Source organism: Rhinolophus sinicus, chromosome 8 (assembly GCF_057876585.1).
Source record: "Rhinolophus sinicus isolate RSI-liver-muscle chromosome 8, RSI-T2T, whole genome shotgun sequence".
Lineage (NCBI taxonomy): Eukaryota > Metazoa > Chordata > Mammalia > Chiroptera > Rhinolophidae > Rhinolophus > Rhinolophus sinicus.
In genome coordinates, this window is record NC_142508.1 from 43,881,688 (window position 1) to 43,901,846 (window position 20,159).

The window sequence follows — 20,159 nt, forward strand, 5'->3', positions numbered from 1 at the left end:
AAAGTTTTTTTTTTGGGGGGGGAAGGGGAACAGGACTTTATTGGGGAACAGTGTGTACTTCCAGGACTTTTTTCCAAGTCAAGTTGTTGTCCTTTCAGTCTTAGTTATGGAGGGTGCAGTTCAGCTTCAAGTTGTTGTCTTTTCAGTCTTAGTTGTGGAGGGTGCAGCTCAGCTCCAAGTCCAGTTGTCATTTTCTAGTTGCAGGGGGCACAGCCCACCATCGCTTGTGAGAATCGAGGAATCGAACTGGCAACCTTGTGGTTGAGAGGATGCGCTCCAACCAACTGAGCCATTCGGGAACTCAGTGGCAGCTCAGCTGAAGGTGCCTGTTCAATCTTAGTTGCAGAGGGCACTGCCCACCATCCCTTGCGGGACTTGAGGAATTGAACTGGCAATCTTGTGGTTGAGAGCCCACTGGCCCATGTGGGAATCGAACTGGCAGCCTTCGGAGTTAGGAGCACGGAGCTCTAACCGCCTGAGCCACCGGGCCGGCCCTAGAAGGCAGTTTCAGTGTTCATGGATGTCAGATTGCGGTGGGTGGGAGATTGGCAGGGAGGTACCGGACACAGATGTAGCAGGACTCCCAGTATCAAGTGGCTAAAACAGAAAAGGGAATTTCCATTAAGGGAGCAGATAGCCAAGTGTCACTTATGAGGAATGAGAGGTTAGCCTCACCCTGGATTCTTGGGAATGACTCATGCAGAAAGAGATGTTTGGTTTCCAGGTAAGGGGTTAGCAGGTAGATTGTGGGGAAGGGTGAGCTAAGTGGGAGGAACTGCACGGACAATGGCCAAGTGAACGAGCAGGGTTATCCTGCCAAGAGTGTGGACTTGCAGTCACAGGGTCAGAAAAGCAACGAATGTTGTTGAGCAGGGAAGGAACACGATCAAGCTGGAACCTCAGGGAAGTTAGCGGCAGCCTTATGCAAGAGGGAGAAGTTCCCCAAGGGGGTAGAGAGACCCTTGTGGGATCCAGAGCATGAAGAAATGAAGTTAGAAATTGCCGGCAAATCTAACTTAGCTGCAGACGGTAAATTCGCTCCCGCTGTGCCCTGGGTCTAGAAAGCCCAGACAAGAGACAGACAGAGGATCCCAGGTCTCAATAGGTATAAGTGCAGGTTTGCCCCCTGCAGATCCTGCCTGCAGGGAGAGGCCAGAAGGCTCAGACACTCAATCACCACTTTGTGCTGGGATAGATGTGGTTTCTCTGGCCATAAGAAAATGTCCCCACAAGTTATCTCTGCCCCATCAAGTGGTTCTGAGATTAGACACGATATGGAGTAGGACAAAGGGTGTAGCATACCACACACACACACACACACACACACACACACACACACACACACACACACACCCTGAAAAGATTGAGAAGATCCCAGAGCTGTCAGATCCAAAATATAAAAGATTTCCCTCCACCACCCCACTTCTGGGGATTCTGGCTGCAAAGAGAAATGACAGATTTTGAGGGGGAAGGCTTCTCTTTGTGGTCATTCAAGGGAGACCTCAAGGCTTGGAGGAGATTGGGGGACAGAGTCACCCCTGAGACTTATCCTAATTCTCGGCCCCTCCCCTCATTTCTCTAAGTGTCTCAGACTACAAGAGGTCATCTGACAGAAGATTTTGACATCTTGGTTTGCAACAACTGTTTCTTCCTTAGGAATCTCAGAAGCCGCCCTCTTCTTTCCCTCAGGGACCCAGATGACCCTCTACCCACCCCAGACTCCTTAGAGACCCAGGCACCACTTTCCTCAAAGCTCCCACCCCTCATGGGTCCCCCCACCTTTGCCTGTTCAGAACTCTGGGTTTATCCAGTCTCCTGTCTACTCACTTCATTTTCCTGGTTGACTCTGGGTCCCAGTCAACTCTCAGCCTTTATCTCTCCCTCTGGGAGCCTACCCCAGGTCGGGGGTATCAGAGCCCCCCCCATTTTGGCCACCCAGAGGCCCAGGCCTCGGTGATAAGAGAGGAGGAGTCCTGCGGGCAGCAGCTGCTGGGGTTTTGTCCAAGAGGACACCCAGGCTTTGCAGCTGCTGTTTCCAGGGACAACTCCCCAGCAAACAGTGAGTTCCGAGAGATCGGGAGGAGGGCACGCATGTGTCAGGCCAGCACCCTGGAAGGAACAGACTCCATCTCAGAAAAGCCACATCACTTCTCAGCGGTCTCTTCTTCTTCTCCCTGTGTGTGACTTAGACCCTCATCTCCCATCCCAGGCCGGTTCTGGGGTGGTGGAGGGCACAGATCACCTAAAACCTGTTCATACAGTCCCTTTACAGGGCAAGAAAACCTCCCAGAAAACAAATAGTTCTCCAGGAAATGGAACCAGGAAACCGTGTCCTCCATCCTTCTTCATACACAACTCCAGCCCCCAGTTCCCACCATGCTCCCTGCCTGGGACCACACCCGAGGAGCCTGCCTCCCCCCTTCTGTCCTTGAGAGTTTACAGAGCCCTCTCTGGGGGATAAGTAAGCCCAATGAGGCTAGTTTTTTTTTTTTTTTTACAGGATTTTATTGGGGAACAGTGTGTACTTCCAGGATTTTTTCCAAATCAAGTTGTCCTTTCAATCTTAGTTGTGGAGGGTGCCATTCAGCTTCAAGTTGTCCTTTCAGTCTTAGTTGTGGAGGGCGCAGCTCAGCTCCAGGTCCAGTTGCCGTTTTCTACTTGCAGGGGGAGCAGCCCACCATCCCTTGCGGGAATTGAACTGGCAACCTTGTGGTTGAGAACCCACTGGCCCATGTGGGAATCGAACCGGCAGCCTTCGGAGTTAGGAGCACAGAGCTCCAACCACCTGAGCCACCGGGCCGGCCCAATGAGGCTAGTTTTGATGTTCCCAGTTCCCAGCCAAGGCCCCAGGAGGCCTTTTTGGGCTGGGAGTGGAGGTACTGTGCCTCACTCCAAAGGCCTGGGTCAGGTGCTCAGATACCTGCCCATCCCAAACACCTGACCCCCCAACGCCCGCACACCCAATGGTGCCTGGAAACAGGAGGTAGTTGGCTGGGGACCAGGGATCAGCTTATAGGAACTGGGGAGCAGCCAGGACCCGGATATGGGTCTTTTGCTATTGTTCCTGGCAGGAGCCAAAGGAAGAAGCTGCAGAAGCTTCTGGTCAACAAACAAGATCGAATGTCATTTTCCACCTCATTCCCCGCCCCCCCTCATCCATACCCCCCCTAGGGACCCAGGACCTCAGCACCCTGCTACCCAGCTGTTTCCCTTAGGGACACCACCCTTTCAGGACCGAAGTTCCCATCAGGCTCCCAGGGCACAGCCACCATCTGTTCTCACACCCCTCAAGACTCAGACATCCAGGCTTGCCCTCCACCCTTCAGAAGACTTCATGGTCCCCATTCCACCTGGCCCTGGGATCAGCAACCTCCTCCAGGAAGTTGGAACCATCGGCTTGGCAGATGGCCCAGGGTGTGTCCTGAGGAGCCAAGAAACTCCACTATATAGCCCAGCCCAGGGGATAGCCCTATAGCTCCAGGGACCTGCAGGTAAGAGAGCCGGACTGGAGTCCCCTTTGGCAGTGGGACATCAGGTTTCCTACTCTTGCCCCTGTCCTGCCCTCTCCACCCCACCTCCAGACCCACTGGACATCCAACTCCCCTATATACAGGCACACACACATACTGGCCCTTGGATGCGGCCTACCTCAGCTTTCCTGGTGCCCAGGTGACCGTTGTCCTGAGATTGGGCCCTTCTGCCCTCTCTAGGACAGTCTCCTATGACCCCCTCTCTTTCCTCACTGCAGACATGGGTTTCCTGTGGAGCTGGTGGACACTCTGGTCCGGAGCAACCCTCCTGTGGGGTAAGTGAAACCAAGATCCCATCTCTGCCCTTGTTCCAGTCTGAGGAACTCTGCCTGCCTAGGGCAGCACCCTCCATGTGTGCCCCCATCGCAAACCATGTCCCAACACCACCCCAGGCCAGCTGCAGTGGGAGAGAGGCACCTTAGGCTCTGCAGAGAAATGTGGTGGAATTCACCCATTCTCTCTCTGTTCTGGAGGGAAGCAGGTGGACACCTTAGTCCCCAAACTCAAGTGTGCAAGAAATACCACCTCCTTGGTTTTCTGCAACTCAACTAAAGTTTTGACTCTGAGCCTCATTCTGATGAGGTGATGGAAAATTTCACTAAAGTCATTCTTGAAGGGCTTGGTACCCAATTCTCCAGGTCTGTGGCCAGGACTAGAGTTTTAAGTAAAGCCAAAGGCCTGAGGGGGGGAGAACAGGACCTCAGGGTCTTCTAGTCACCAGTCAACATTTATTTAGGTTACTTCTGAAATGTTCATTGTCCCTGGTCCCTTGGCCCTGTGGGACCCTGGGATACCCTTCATGGCTCCATTATTCAGCAGACAGCCCTTCTATAACTCTCACACTCTTCCCAAGATGCTGTATCTCTCTCTCTCTCTCTCTCTCTCTCTCTCTCTCTCTCTCTCTCTCTCTCTCTCTCTCTGTCTTCCTCCCTCGCTCCCTCCCTCTCCCTCTCTCTTTTCCTCCTCCTCCTCCCTCTGCTTCCTCCTTTTCTCCCTCTCTTGTCTTCTGCAGAATCTCTTCCCAGTTGGGGGTGTTGAAAAGCACCCACTCTATTTCTAGGAGACATTTTGTCCACACTTCCATAATCTCCTTCTTTCCTTTACCCACTTCAGACTGCCCCCCCACCCCCACCCCCGTCCTAATAAGACAGAAATTACAAACTGGCACCTGAATCCAGCCACTTTGGACTCCATAGTGCTTAAAACGATTTTGGTTTGGAGATTTCACGTGGAAATTCAGACAGCCAGTTTCTCTTGAAAAATGGTAAGATCTGGCAAAAAAGAAAAGAAAAAAAGAGCCCATAAGCCATCATAATAACAACAGGCTAAAGCTAATAGCAACAACCTCCTTTCGATGGTGTGTGAATTCTCCATTTGCACAGTCACCACCCGACTATTTCCCACATTGACATGACTTCCCTGGCCCTGTCAGCATTTGAGTTGGCGATCCCTGTCTAAAGCATTCAGGCTTTTGAAAAACAAAAGCCAGAAAAGCTGGTGGTGAATGCCATGTGAATAAGGAGAAAGGAAAGAGAAAAGGGGTGGGGGGAAGCCCAAGTTGTATTTCAACATGTTATCTAGGCACAGGGCATGGGGTGGCTTCTCTGATGGATAAGTGGACACACAACTGCGTTATCTTGCCCCAGGGTTGACCCAGAAGGCCTCAGTGGACGCCGGCAACACTGGAGGGGAGGAATTCCTCACAGCCTTCCTGCAGAACTACGAGGCCGGGTACGGCAAGGCCTTCCTCCACCTCCTACTCACCACCCTGTCTGACAGCCTCACCTCAGTTACCATCGTCAGCCAGGCAGATGGCACCTTGCAGAAAGTCACGGTGAAGCCTCGGCAGTCGGCCATGGTCGACATCAACATCAACGTTGAGTTGACTGGCAGCAAAACCTCAGCGCATGTGGTGCTGGTCCGCTGTGACCACCCCATCTCTGTGCAAGCCATAAACGCTAAGCCCAACTCAGGGGAGCTGACACTGCTGCGGCCGGTCAGTTCCCTGGGAACCGAGTATTTTGTGTTCACACCCCCCAGCATCTCGTCCAAGAATGTCAAGGAGTTTGCTGTGGTGGCTTGTGGGAAGGGTGCCTCGATCAGCGTGCAGCTGAAGGGGGAAGTGACATTTGAGGGCAAGCTCTATCCCGCAGGCAGTGTCTTGAGTTTGACTCTGGAACCCTATGAGGTGGTCCAGCTGCAGAGTACGGCTGATCTCTCAGGGTCAAAGATCACAGCCAATAGCCCCGTGGCGGTCTTCTCTGGCCACAGCTGTGCCCAGAAACACACAGACTGCAACCACGTGATGGAGCAGCTGTTACCCACCTCCACGTGGGGCACCCACTATGTGGTACCCGTTCTAGCCTGCCAGACCCGCTTCGATCTCGCCTATGTCGTGGCCAGCCAGACCACAAAGCTGACCTACAGACACGGGGATGTCTCTGGCTCCAAGAGACTTGAGGCAGGTGATGTGTCTGAGTTTGAGGTCCGGCATTCCCAGCCACTCTACTTGTCTGCAGATGTGGGCATCCAAGTCCTGCTGTTTGGCACAGGTGCCACAAAGGGCAGAGTGACCTATGACCCCTACCTGGTCCTGATCCCCGACGTGGAGGCATACTGCCCTGCCTATGCGGTCGATGGCATGCCGGACTCTAGCATTGTGGCCATCATGATGGCACAGACGAAGGCTGTTGACGAGGTCACGGTGGACGGGCAAAGGCTGGGGGCCAATGTCGCCTGGACAGAGGTACCAGGCAGTGAGTTCTCATATGCCGAAATGGACATCAGCATGGCTAACGTGGTCCATGAGTTCAAGGCCACTACCAACTTCGGGCTGCTCATCTTCGGGCTGGTCCAGTCTGGAGGTTATGGGACAGCAGCTGCCTGTCTCCAGAGTGAGTGATGGGAAACGACCCCTGGCCCTGTCCACCTGGTGACCCCTTTGCGGGCTCTTTTGTCTTTCCCCCTTTCCCACCCACCTGGCTCTTCTGTGGTTTCCTGGCTCAGCTGGGCTGTTCCCCCCTCACCTCCATCCTCCCTGCCATCCTTGCTTTTCTAAAGGCTTCCCAGGCCCTTCCTACCCCCCACCCCTCCAGGAACAATACTCTAAATATTTGGCAACCGGTACGATCCAGGGTCCCAACCAGTCAGGAGGATGCAATAACACTGCAGCAGAATCCTCTGGCATCAGACCTTTGTCTGTTGCTTTGTGGGGTGGTGGTGCTGGAGAAGGGATACTAGGGGGGAACCAAGGTGCTGAGAGGGAGGGACGTTGGGGCAAGGGTGGGGAGGCAGGGTCAGGTCAGCAGCTTCTTACCAACTAGTCTGGAAACATTTTGATATTGTAGCAACTGATACACAACTATACCAGTTGCTAACTGCCACTCCCCCACACCTCCTATGGGAACGTTTCTGCCCAAACTGAGAAGGTCTAAAAGTATAATAATAATCAGGCCTACCATGCTGGGAGTGTCACCCCTCAGTATACTGGGGACCATTCTAGGTACCTCGCACTTGTTCACATAGTTCCCCTCTAGGACCTGGCCCTTTGTGTAACCTCAGGCTCAGCACATTGAGAAGCTGCCCCAAGGCCGTGCAGCATTTGAGGGCACAAATGTGAAAGCCAAACTTCTCAGGTTCAAATCCTACCTCCGCTTGTGTGACCTAGAGCATGTGACTTTGCCTCTGTGGGCCTCAGTTTTCACATCTGTAAAACAGGGATAATTAACCGCGCACCCCCCCACAGGATTGTTTAAGTGAGGGTGTAATAAGTTAACATTTGTGAAGCACGTAGGGAGTAACCTGGCAAGTGAGTAGGACTACGTAAGGGTAAGCTGCTATTATGAGCAGACAGAGGGCAAGAGCTTCCGAAGACAGGCAGGAAGAGCTGTTTCTTCTTATTTAGATCTCCCTCCCCCTCATGCTAAGACCCCAGACGCGAAGGTTCCCAGCACTGGCAAAAATACCCCTCACCCATCCTCCATGACATGGAAGCCACTCAACTTCAAAGGGCCACTTGGGCTTGATTAGTAGGATGGGGAAGGGGTAGGTAATTAATTATAACAGGTAACACTCAATTAACACTTATGGCAGTTCCAAACCCTACTTATGTTTTAGCTTATTTAAACCTGGCAGCACTCCCCTCCCCATATGTCCCTGTAAAGAAGGTATTAGTATCATCCGCATGTTACAAATATGGCAACTGAGGCACAGAGAGTTTAAAATTCCTTGTCCGGTGTCACACAGCTAATTGCTTGAGCCAAGATTCTAGCCTAGCAGCCTGATTCCACTGTCATTTCCATTCTGTTGAACAGTTTCTGTCTTCCATCTTCTGTCCTTGAAAAAGGTGCCTTAGCCTTTTGACCTGGATGGGAAAGTAGGGGAGAGGAGGAAGCAGGGAGAGAAAATTAACAAATTAACATTTCCATGATTGTTCCTGTGGGTCTTTCTTCACTGCCTTTCAGTCCTTCTGGTCAGAGCTGAGGAATCAGACAATCTGGGCTGGGGTCAGGCCTGCGGAGCTCTCTCCCTGTGAGATTCCAGACCTGTTTCCCCGCTTGTAAAATGGGTAGTTGTGAGTGAACTGCCCAAACTCCTCACAATGGTATTGCGCCAGGATTCCCAACTGCCAAGACACCCCTGACTCCTTCTCTGTCGCCTCCGCCCCCTTCCCTCCTCAGCCCAGAAGTCCATGAAGAAGCACCCCTGCCAAGATGTGCAGTGCCATCCCTCGCAATCCTGCCAAGTGGAGAACGGGCAGGCCAGGTGCATACCGGTCTCCGTGGCCACCTGCCGCGCCCACGGTGATCCCCATTACACCACCTTTGATGGCCGTCACTACGACATGATGGGCACGTGCTCGTACACGATGGCGGAACTGAACAGCCAGGACCAGACTCTGCCCGCGTTCAGCGTGGAGGTCAAAAACGAGCACCGGAGCAGCCACCGCGTCTCTTGCGTGGGCTTCGTCGCCGTGCGTGCCTATAGCCACTCAGTGTCGCTGCTCCGCGGGGAAGTTGGTTTCGCCCGGGTAAGTATCCGGAATCTTCAGGGTTTAATGCCCATCAGTCAGAAGGAGGAGGCAAGGCCTGGGTGTCAGGCCCCCAACCTGAGCCCTTTGCCAGGGGGAGGAGGGTACAAGGAGAGGGCCCAGGGAGTGGGGGCTGGGCAGGTGGATTTGAAAACCCGCGGCAGAACCTTAAACCCCTTTTGTCCAGCAGTTGTACTTATAAAAAAATTTAAGGATGCTCAGAGATATGGTTAGGGAAAAAAGTTTATGCCAATATGGTTTATAATAGCAAAAAAATAAAGAAGGAGAGAGAGAGATAGAGCCCGAGGAAGGAGGAGGAGGAGGAAAGAAGGAAGGGAGGAAGGGGGGGAGAGAGGGAGGAAGGATGGAAGGAAGGAAAGGGGGGAAGAAAAGGAAAATGTCCAACAATGGGAAATTTCTTAAGTGACCAAACACTAAATTTAGTGAGCACCTACTATGTGCCAGACTTGTTTCTTAACACTTTCCAGGTATTAATGCCTTTAATTTTCACAGCAATCTGTGGGATAGGCATTGTTACCAACACTTTTAGATGAGGAAACTGAGGTCCAGAGAGATGAGTTGCTTGGCAGGGACTCAGAGCTGTAAGAGATAGAGCTGGGAACAGGGGCAGGCCGGCTTCTGAGTGCCTATTCCTAACCTCTAGGCCAGGGGTGGCTAAACTTTTTTCAACGGTTTTCATCAAGGGCCATATGCGGTAAAATACACAAACAGCCGGGCCACTCACTCGAGGTGAAGTGAAGCACGTATTGCCTCACCTGGTTTATTTAAGTAAACGAAATATATTTTTGGAATTTGCTGCGGGCCAACTAACAATGGATCGCAGGCTGCAGTTGGCCCGCGGCCGCAGTTTGGACACCCCTGCTCTAGGCCCTTCTGCCCCTGGGAAACTCAGCCAATATAGATAACAGCCTAGAGCAATTATGTCCCCTTTTTCCACCATGTTATTATGAAAACGTTCAAACATCCTGAAAAGTTGAAATCACTGTGCAGTGAACTCTCATGGGCCAGCCACCTAGATTCTAAACATTTCACTCTTTTTCATTTAGCACACATCTAGCATCTGTCCACCCCTCTGTCCATTCAACAATCCATCTTATTTTTTACATACTTAAAAGTAAGTTCTAGACATCAGTACATTTCACCCCTAAAGACTTCAAATTCCATATCATTAACTGGAATACAATATTTTTACACTTCTTACTGCTTACCTTTGAGATAAAATTTATACATAATACAATCCACAAATCTTAAGCGTACAGTTCACTGAGTTTTTACAAATGAGCAACCCAAACCTCCATTGAGATATAGGATATTTTCCTCACTCTGGAAAATTCCCCCATGTCCCTTCCCAAACAATCCCCCCTCACCCTAAAGGCAATCAGAGTACTGATTTTTTTTCCACCATAGGTTTGTTTGTTCAAGAACTTCGTATTAATAGACTCATCCAGTGTAAGAAGCCTCTTGTGTAAGTCTTCGTTTGCTCAGCATAATACTTTGGAGATTCTTCCATGTTGCTGAGATTTTTTTTTTTTTTTTTTTGATAGGTAAAGCCTTCACATAGTTCAAAACAAAAAGGGCATTTTGTGAGAGGTCTTGCTGTCACTCCTGTCTTCATCTGCTCTTCCCCCACTCCCCACACGTGATGACTTTTACTGATTTCTTGAGTATTCATCTAGGGTTTCTTGATGCCAATACAAGCAACCATAAACATCCATTCTTACCTCTTCCCTTTTTCCCAAAGTGTACTGTACTGTATGCTCTGCTCTGCTCTGTACTTTGCTTTTTGCGCTGAACCGTACATTCTGGAGTTGCTTCCGTATTCGTGGATAGGGAGCCTCCCCTTCTTTCTTACAGCTGCATCCTTCTCCATCACATGGGTGCATCATAGCTCATTTAACTCAGTCATCTGTGAATGGACACTTTGTTCTTGATGGCAAACAGTACTTCAGTGAATATACCTCCCTCATTTTGTGAGTGTTCAGGTGGACCTGTGAGATTAATCGCCAAGTGGATTAAAGTCGGTGTTCTGAGACCTAGAGGGATGGAGCACAGGCTCAGGGGGACTTCAAATCCCTTGAAATTATGTGCAGAGTTTTGCACAGACCATGCAGTTTTTCAGGGAGAGGGTCCATTGCTTTTGTCAGATCCTTACTGAGATCAGTGAGCTGACAAAGGTTTAGAGCTCCTGGTAGAACCATGGTAGGCTGTCCACAAGACATTGTTGGGAGAAAAGAGGAGTTCGTGACAGGGTAACTTCAGCACGGTCTCATTATTTTAAAAAAATATATAAATGTATTTAAAGGTAGAAAAAATCTGGCAGGATTATAAAGTGTGTGTGTATGTGTGTGTGTTTCTACAGCAATATGAGTGATTTCTCTTTTCTCATTTTTGCTCATGCACATTTTATAAGTTTTCTGTAATGAACAAATGTGACTGTGCCATTTAAAAGTGGAGATCACGGATCTTAGGGGAGAGACGGCTTTGAACAGTGGTCCCTGAACAGAGCCTGTGAGTGTGGGGCCCTGAGCCGCCTCTGTGCCTGCTGTGTGTGCACCACTGCCTGCTAGGCCCGGACACACAGGGGGATGCACGCACGCCTTCCTTCCTGGCTGACTGACTGACTGACCTATCTTACCTTCAGACCATCACTCGTCCTGTTCCCTCTGCCTGTTACTCCATTTTCATACCCCATCCTCTTGGCTAAGACGACAACGTGTGGGGTAAGAATGAGAAGATACTCAGGAAGAGGAAATGGGTCCAGGGGCCAGAGAGACACTCTCCTTATCTCCTGGCCAGACTCTCTCTCCACTTAGGACATTTGCAAAGCAATACCCTTCCCCATCCTTGTTGTGGTAGCTACCCCTCACTGATCCTTTACAGCTCAGCTGAGCTGTCTCTTCCTCCAGGAAGCCTCGTCTGATGTGCAAGTTTGGATCTGGCCCCTGTTCTAGGCTCCCACAGCTTCCTGTGCCTCCACTACCCCAGCCCTGTCCATTCTGATCTGTCACTGTCTAGTGACAGTTCTGTCTCTCCCTTGGACTGGGAGCCCCATGAGAGCAGGGTCAAGGGTTTTCTCGGTCATCACTAGATCTCCGTGATCTCCCAGCACAGGCCAGACACAGAGTGGGTGCCCAGTGAGTGTTTATTTAACACAGCAGTGCCTTCATTCACTCATTGAGTGCCCACTGTTCTACCAGGCACTGTTCTAGGCACTGAAGATGAAACAGGGATCAAAGCAGACAAAAATCCCTGTCTTTGTGGAGCTGACAGTCTATGGAGCTAGACAGCTGATTCATGCAAATTATATTCTAGAAGGTTAGAAGGTATAGGAACAAATAGAACAGGAAACAGGAGAAGGGAATAGGGAGGGGTTGCCATATAAAGCAGGGTAGTAGGGCTGGCCTCACTGGGATGGTACCATTTGAGCAAAGCTTCTGTAAGAGGTGAGGAAGTAGTCACGTGTGCATCTAGGGGCAGAGCATTTCCGGCCATGGGGAGCAAGGACAAAGATCCTGAGGCTTGGTTGGTGGCAGTAGCAGGAGGGAGGAATCCCACCGCAGCTAGAGCAGGGGAAGGCCTGGGAGGACATGAGGAGCTGAAGGCCAGACCACAGGGCATCTCTGACCACTCCCTTCCCTCCTCACCCCTGCTGCAGATTGACAACCAGCGCTCGAGGCTGCCTGTCTCCCTGGGCAAGGGTCGCTTCCACGTGTACCACAGTGGGACACGGGTCATTGTGGAACTGGACTTCGGGCTGGTGGTCACCTACGACTGGAATTCCCAGCTGGCCGTGAGCCTGCCTGAGCGCTTCCGAGGCCAGGTGTACGGATTGTGTGGCAACTATAATGGCAACCCCGATGATGACTTCCTCACCCCTGACGAGGAGCAAGCTCCTAACATTGTGGAGTTTGCCAGTAGCTGGAAGCTGGATGATGGAGACTACCTGTGTCAGGACGGCTGCGAGAACGACTGTCCCTCCTGCACCGAAGACCAGGCACAGCATTATGCGAGCAGCAATCTCTGTGGCATGCTGACCAAGCCCGATGGCCTCTTTGCCGCCTGCCACGAGCATCTGGACCCCCAGCCCTTCCTGAAGGAATGTGTATATGACCTGTGCGTGGCCCACGGGGACCGGTTCAGCCTGTGCCGGGGCCTCAGCGCCTACGCCCAGGCCTGTCTGGAGCACGACATCTCTGTCAAGGACTGGAGGTCACCAGCCAACTGCCGTGAGTGATGCCCTGGTTGGGGCTGGGAGCACATGGTGGGAGGCAGGGGACCCCTGACATCTGCTCAATATCTGAGCACTTATTGTGGTTCAGCCCAGAGCTGGGCCAGGCCAGAGACATGGAGAGGGACAAGACAGCCAGGCTTTGCGACAGGGAGCCTAAGGTTCAGGCAGACATATCACTAAATAAGTGACAGCCCAGAGTAGTCATGGCTGGGTTGGAGGAGGCACAGGCAGAGTGGTCAGGGCTGGGTGGGCGAAGGCCCAGAAGGCAATGGGAGACCAAAGACGCTTCCTAACTCAGCCTGGGTTGGGGAAAGGGAGGGTCAAGGAGATTTTCCTAGAGAAAAGGAGGCCCAATTAGCAACCTGTAGGAGGGCTTGGAACTAGACAGGAGAAAGGGAGCAGAAAGTGGGTTGCAGGCTGAAGGAAGAGCATGTGCAAAGCTTGGCATGAGAGGTTGTCTTCAGAGTCCCAAAGCAGAAATATCTCTTCCTTTACATCTCTGCCTTTACATCCCTTCCATGACTCCCCAATGACCTTTGCATAAAGGACAAACTCCTTAGCCAAGTGTCCATACATTTACTCATTCATTCACTCATTTATTTATTCATTCAATCAGCATTCCCGGAACCACTGTCTGGCCCCTTCCCTGTGCTGGTGATGAATAGCCACCTGATGTCCCTCTGCTGTGAGACTCCCAGATATATGCTCTGGAGGCAGAGAGGCTAGAGGGAAGGAGGAAGAGGCATCCAGCACAGGGCTTGCGACAGGGACTGTGGAGGGGGAGTAAGTCTGGGTGAGACACTGAGGCCATTTGAGGTTTGTCTTGGTCACTGCTGTGTCCTTACTGCCCAGTAAACACCCTCCTCCCCAGAGTCCCCAATGCTTGGTGCAGAAGAGGAACCAGTGAGTTCGTTCATCTACTCACTCATTTCCACAGTCTTTGAGGATCATTTCCTACGGGCCAGGCCCTGTCCTTGGTGCTGATTCAACTGTGTTTGAGGCAGACTAGGTCCCCACTCTCGCAGAACTTATATCCTGTCAGGAAGACAGAGTAGCAGTAAACTGTGGAGTATCTTCAGTTCAGAGAGCAGAAGAAATGAAGTTCATGTAATGAGAACAAATGGGAGACTCATGAAGAGGATGCTCAGGGAACACCTTTCTGAGCAGTTGACATTGAGAGATGACAGAGATCAGGATAAGGCAACAGAGTCCGCGAAGTACAGTGGTACCTCGGTTTTCGAACGTCTCCGTTGACGAACATTTCGGTTTACAAATGCCATCAATTTTATGGATCTATGGTATCATTAGATAGTAAAATTCATGCTAAATTTGCAGTTTTAGGTGTTGATTTTAAAGGTCTGGAATGGATTAATCCATTTTGCATTACTTTCTATGGGGAAACTGTGCCTCGGTTTTCGAACGTTTCAGAACTCGAACGGTCTTCCGGAACAGATTACGTTAGAAAACCGAGGTAGCACTGTAATAACAGTGATGTCCATTGGGTGTCGCCACACATATGAACTCACTTACTCCTCACAGCAACCCTGTGAGGGCAGCACTGGTATTATCCCATTTTACTAATGAGGCGTTTGGTGGTTGGAATCATTTGCTCATCAAGTCATCACACAGCTAAGACGGGGAGAGCTGGGATTGGAACCCAGGACATCTGGGCTCCGTAGCCTTGTCTTAGCCACATGCTGCACTGCCTTCTGAGGGAACAGCGAGAGCCAAGGCCCCGAGCTGGGAGTGTGAGGACCCATGAGGAGGCCACAGTGGCTGGGGCAGAGTGAGCCAGAAGGAGAGTGAGAGGAGACAGGGCTGAGACGTGATGGGGCCCAGTCGTGTGGGGCCTCAATGGCCACAGAGGTGGGGGAGACTCTGGCTTTTCCTTTGAGCAAGACCGAGCCTCCAGAGGGCTCTGAGCAGAGAGAGACATCGTCTGACTCAGATGTTCACAGGGTCCCTCTGGCTTCCTGTGAGGAAGACTGTGGGAGCAGGATGGGGCCAGCCAGGGGGACGGAGGGGAGCAGGATGGGGCCCAAGGTGATCAGGCAGGAGGCTACTGGGGTAGACAGCATCAGGGTGGGGACGGTGGTGAGAGGAGAAAGGGATAGATTTTGAATATGGAGCTCACACGATTTACTGACAGATTGGTTGTCCAGCGAATGAAGGGGGGAGGGTCGACTATGTCTCTGAAGTTTGGGGCCTGAGTGTCTTGAAGGATGGAAGTGCCATGAACTAGATGGGGAGCTCTGAGGGAGGAGCAGGATTCCGGGAGGGAAGGCCTGGCACGTTCCCAGCTGGGCGTCCCTCGAGGGCGCCTGCACTGGCCTGACGCGCATCCCTGTGTCCCTGCAGCCCTGTCCTGCCCAGCCAACAGCCGCTATGATCCCTGCAGTCCCGCCTGCCCTGCCTCCTGCAACCCCGCCGCAGAACCAGCCAACTGCTCCGAGCGCCCGTGCGTGGAGGGCTGCACATGCCTCCCGGACTTCGTGGCCAGCGGCGGTGCCTGCGTGGCGGCATCGTCTTGTGGCTGCATCTATGAAGGCCGCCCGCTGGCGCCGGGCCAGCAGGTGTGGGCCGATTCCCAGTGCCGGCGGCTCTGTACCTGCGACAACGCTACCAGGGAGGTGCATTGTAAGGACACGCAGGGCTGCCCGGCCGGCGAGCGCTGCCTGGTGAAGAACGACATCCTGGGTTGCCACGCTGACCGCTTCGGGAGCTGCCAGGCGTCCGGGGACCCACACTATGTGAGCTTTGACGGCCGGCGATTCGACTTCATGGGCACCTGCACTTACCTGCTGTCCGGCTCGAGCGGCCAGCACGCGATGCTGCCCGCCTTCCGGGTACTGGTGGAAAATGAGCATCGGGGCAGCCAGACCGTGAGCTACACGCGCGCCGTGCGCGTGGAGGCCCTCGGAGTGAAGGTGGAGGTGCGCCGGCAGTATCCTGGACAAGTGCTGGTGAGCAACGCGGCACCCAGGGCCGGGTGGACGGGCAGGACATCCTTCCAGAGAGTGAGTGGGGCTGGGGGTCTCTTAGAAGACGTGTGGTCAGTGGTTAAAGCTCTGGCCCCCGAGCCAGGGGTGCTGCCTCTCCCTGGCTGTGTGACTTTGTCTCTAGGGGCCTTCGTTTTGTCCTCTGTCAAAAGAGATAATAAGAGGGTGCCTCCAAGTAGAAGGCACTTTTCAAGGTGGTTGTGGGAATTTGACCAGTTAATATTTGTAGGGTGTTTAAAAGAGGCCTTGGCACCAAGCAAATTTTCAGTAAATGTTGACTTCATATTTTATTGATATGAATCCTGCCAAGTTATACTTTTGTGCATTCCTCTGGAGGGTGATTGATTTTCAGAGAGTAAGGTGACCTGTAAAAGGTCAGTAACTAGGGGTCATGGCTGGGGGAAAGGGACCAAACAGTGGCAAGTTTCTGAGCAGAGGGTTCTCAGAGGGTCCACCACCCAGCAGAAGTCAAGAACCCCTGATTTACTCTTTTAAAAAATAAAAGATAAAAATCGAGAGGTGAGGTTGTTGTAAGAGTCACAATAGTTAATAATTATTGTTGAGCAGTTTGGGGCAGTGGCCCATGCTTTTGGGAGGAGGCTGATTGGAAATGGAAAACCAAGAGAACTTGCCAAGCACTATGCTAAACTCTTTACAGACCTTAATTCTTAACCCTCAGAATGACCTTGGAGTAAAGGAAATTCTGCCCATAAAACCTGGTTTGGCATAGAGAAGCTTCTAGACAGAGAACCTAAATATGAATATTTATTAATGTCACCTCTCTGAGATGACATTTAAACTGAAGCTTGAATAATAATAGCCAACATATATTAAGTTACTTCTACGTGTTAAATGATTGACATATAGTAACTCATTTAATCTCTACAATCCTGTGAAATACTTAATCTTGTTAGATGAGGAAACTGAGGCACAGAAAGGTTAATTCACCTATTCAAGGACACACAGGTAATGAGTGGCAGAGCCAGGATTTGAAACCATGCTATCTGGCTCCAGTGTCTATACTCTCAACCATTACCTTCTATTGCTTCTCCTGAAGAAAGAGATGGAACAAGCAGAGAGAGAAAAGCCTGGAAGGGTGTTCCAGACAGAGGGAACAGCAAGTACAAAGGCTCTGAGGCAGGAACAACCTGGGGCTAGGAATTCACTACTAGAGAATTCAATTGGAGAGTAGTGGGGCTTATTCCAATCTGGGGCCTCTTAGGCCATTGTGAGGGATTTGGATCAAAGCTGACACCTAAAAGGTGAAGTACAAGTGGCCAAGTGCAGAGTGATGGGTGGTATTCCAGGAAGCGAACACAGCAAGTGCAAAGGCCCTGAGGTGACAGTGCACTGATATGTTCGGGTGGACAGCAAGGAGGCTGGGTGAGTGATGTGGCAGGGGATGCAGGCACAAAAGTGGATGGAGCCAAAGTTAAGCAGTACCTTCTAGGGAAGGGGCTTGGATTTAAACCAAGTCCTGAAGGATGAAGGGGAAGCAGCCAGGAGAAAAGTGGTCGGTGGTGTTCTTAGCCACGTGAAAAGGCCCTAAAGTTAGACGAAACTGGGGGAATTAGAGGAATGTCAAGAAAGCCAGTGGCTGGAGCAGAATGAGTGAGGAGGAGGGTGAGAGGAGGTGAGGTCAGGGATGTAATGGAGAGACAGGGCTTTGAAGGTCATGGGTTAGAGATTTGGATTTAATCTGATACTTTAAGGACAAAGAGAAGTGGGTGGTGGTCCAGGCAGAGGGAATAGCAAGTGCAAAGGCCCTGAGGTGGGACCAAGCATAATGTGCTCAAGAGAATAGCAAAGAGCCCAGAATAGCTGGAGCTGAGTGAAAGAGGGGTGGGCCACAGAGCCATGAATACCCTGACCCTCCTGCATCTCTCCCCAGGTGGGCGACATCATTCAGTACCTGCCCTTCCAGGCAGCAGATGGGCAGGTGCAGGTGTTCCGCCAGGGCCAATATGCTGTCGTGCGCACAGACTTTGGCCTGACCGTCACTTACAACTGGGATGCCCATGTGACTGTGAAGGTGCCCAGCAGCTATGCTGGGGCCCTGAAGGGGCTCTGTGGTAACTTCAATGGGGACCCAGGTGATGACCTGACTCTGCGTGGTGAAGGCCAAGCTTCCAGTGCACTGGCTTTCGGGAATAGCTGGCAGGAGGAGACCAGGCCGGGCTGTGGAGCAGCCGAGCCAGGTGACTGTCCCACGCTGGACTCCCTGATAGCCAAGCAGCTGCAGAGCAAGAAGGAGTGTGGGATCCTTGCCGACCCTGAGGGCCCCTTCCGAGAGTGCCACGACACACTGGATCCACAGGGTGCTGTGCGCGACTGTGTTTACGACCGCTGCATTCTCCCAGGCCAGTCTGGGCCACTGTGTGATGCATTGGCCAGCTATACTGAGGCATGCCAGGCCGCGGGGGCCACTGTGTACCCCTGGAGGAGTGAGGAGCTTTGCCGTGAGTACCAATAGTAACAACTGGGGGGCTCAGCCTTGTGTATATTCATTAACGTATAAATATCATTAATTCACTTAATTCTTATAACAACCCATGAGATAGGGACTATGGTTTTACCCATTTAACAGATGAGGAAACTGAAGCTCAGAAAGGTTCAGTTACATGCTCAGGATCATGACAGCTAGGAAGTCATAGATGCAGTAAACATCTGTAAGACAACCAAATACATCTGGTGGCCCAGCGTTTGATTCCCATATGGCACCTGTCATTCAGAAACAAGCAGTCATATTGTCTTTAAAAGGAGCTTCGTTCCCTCTCCAGTTCTTGGTCCCCATCTGTCCTACTTCATTCATTTACAACATCTGCCTGGCCCCTTGGGCAGTCAGTCTGAGACCCTTGCATCAGATATGGATGGGTGCAGGAATGGTCTTCAAATGTTTTTGCTTGCTATCAAAGAAGTTTGAAAGCCATGTACCCCTTCACTGGATCTTTACATTTTTAAATTTATTGTTGAAATACAATACACATGTTCAAAAATATGTACATATAATAAGTAAGCAACTTGACATTTTTCAGCGAGAGAACAAATCTGCATAACCTGTCCCAAGAATCATGAAAAAGATTCCCACCCCTTCAGAAGTCCTTTCACACCCCATTCCCAGCACTATGCCCCAAGAGATAACCACTATTTTCTGACTTCTAAAGTTTCTGAACTTAATAGAAGTTCAACCATACCTCTCCAGTTTTAATCCTAAATTTAAATAAGTGCACAGCCCACAGAATCATGAGAAATAATAAATACCTGTGGCTTTAATTCAGTAAGCTTTGGGGATGTTTGTTACCCAGCAAAAACTGATGATGCAGTGATCAAAAAAGAGACTTCCACGTTGGAATCAAAAAGCATTCGAATGTCACTAATTCCTTAACATTATCTAAAACCCAATCTGGGTTCCAATTTCCCTAGTTGTCTAAAAAATATGTTTTTTCAGTTTTTTGAATCTGGATCCGACCAAATCCACACACATTGCGTTGGGTTGATTTTTCTTAAATCACATTTTTCCTTTAATAGTTCCCTTTCTGTTTCCCCCAAACATATTATTATGAAATTCTTCAAATATACAGAAACGTTGAATTTACAGTGAATACTCAGATACTCACCATCTAGATTCTACAACCCATATTTTACTACACTTGCTTTATCACATATCCACTCCTCTATCTACCCCTTCCTTTTGTTCATGCCATTTATTTATTGGGAAAAAAAACACATCATTTGTCCTGCAGGATTGCCTGCTTTCTGATTTTAGCTAGTTGCTGCTTTATAGTGTTATTTAACTTGTCCCACCAGATTCTCTCGTAAACTGGATATTACACCTAGAACAGTGCCATCCAATAGAACCTCAGTGACAATGCAAATGTTCTATATCTGAGCTGTCCCATCTGGTCACTAGTCACATGTGGCTCCTGAGCACTTGAAATGGGGCTAGTGTGACCAAGAAACTAAATCTTCGATTTTATTTTATTTTAATTCAATTATATGTAAATAGCCACAAGTGACTAATGGATAGGACTGCACAGATAGAGGCTGGATTAGGTTCAGTTTTCGTTTCGTTTTTTGTTGTTGTTGTTGTTTTTTGAGGAAACTGCCTGTCCTATAATCTGGAGTGAGTGGGGTTTGAAGAGAGAAACAAGGATTCTTTTTTTTTTCTTTACAACGTGGCCAAATACTTTAATATACTGTAGAATTACTACTACTACAGAGTGCAGAAGCTAAGAATAACTGCCTTCGCAAATACACTGCATAGATCACACAGACACGCACACACACTGTACATGTCTCCGAATGTTTAAAATACACACCACAGATCCACAACTGGTTACCAACTTGAA

General features: G+C 50.5%; 1 protein-coding gene across 1 annotated transcript in view; it reads left to right on the top strand.

Annotated features, from left to right (window-relative positions):
* Positions 1-3,750: 3,750 nt before the first annotated feature.
* FCGBP (Fc gamma binding protein) overlaps positions 3,751-20,159 on the top strand; it is a 37,785-nt gene continuing 21,376 nt past the window's right edge. The window contains 6 exon segments of the mRNA XM_088800746.1: positions 3,751-3,805; positions 5,177-6,462; positions 8,218-8,559; positions 12,236-12,806; positions 15,170-15,774; positions 17,702-18,269. Of these exon segments, the coding sequence (XP_088656872.1) occupies positions 3,751-3,805; positions 5,177-6,462; positions 8,218-8,559; positions 12,236-12,806; positions 15,170-15,774; positions 17,702-18,269 (3,427 nt within the window).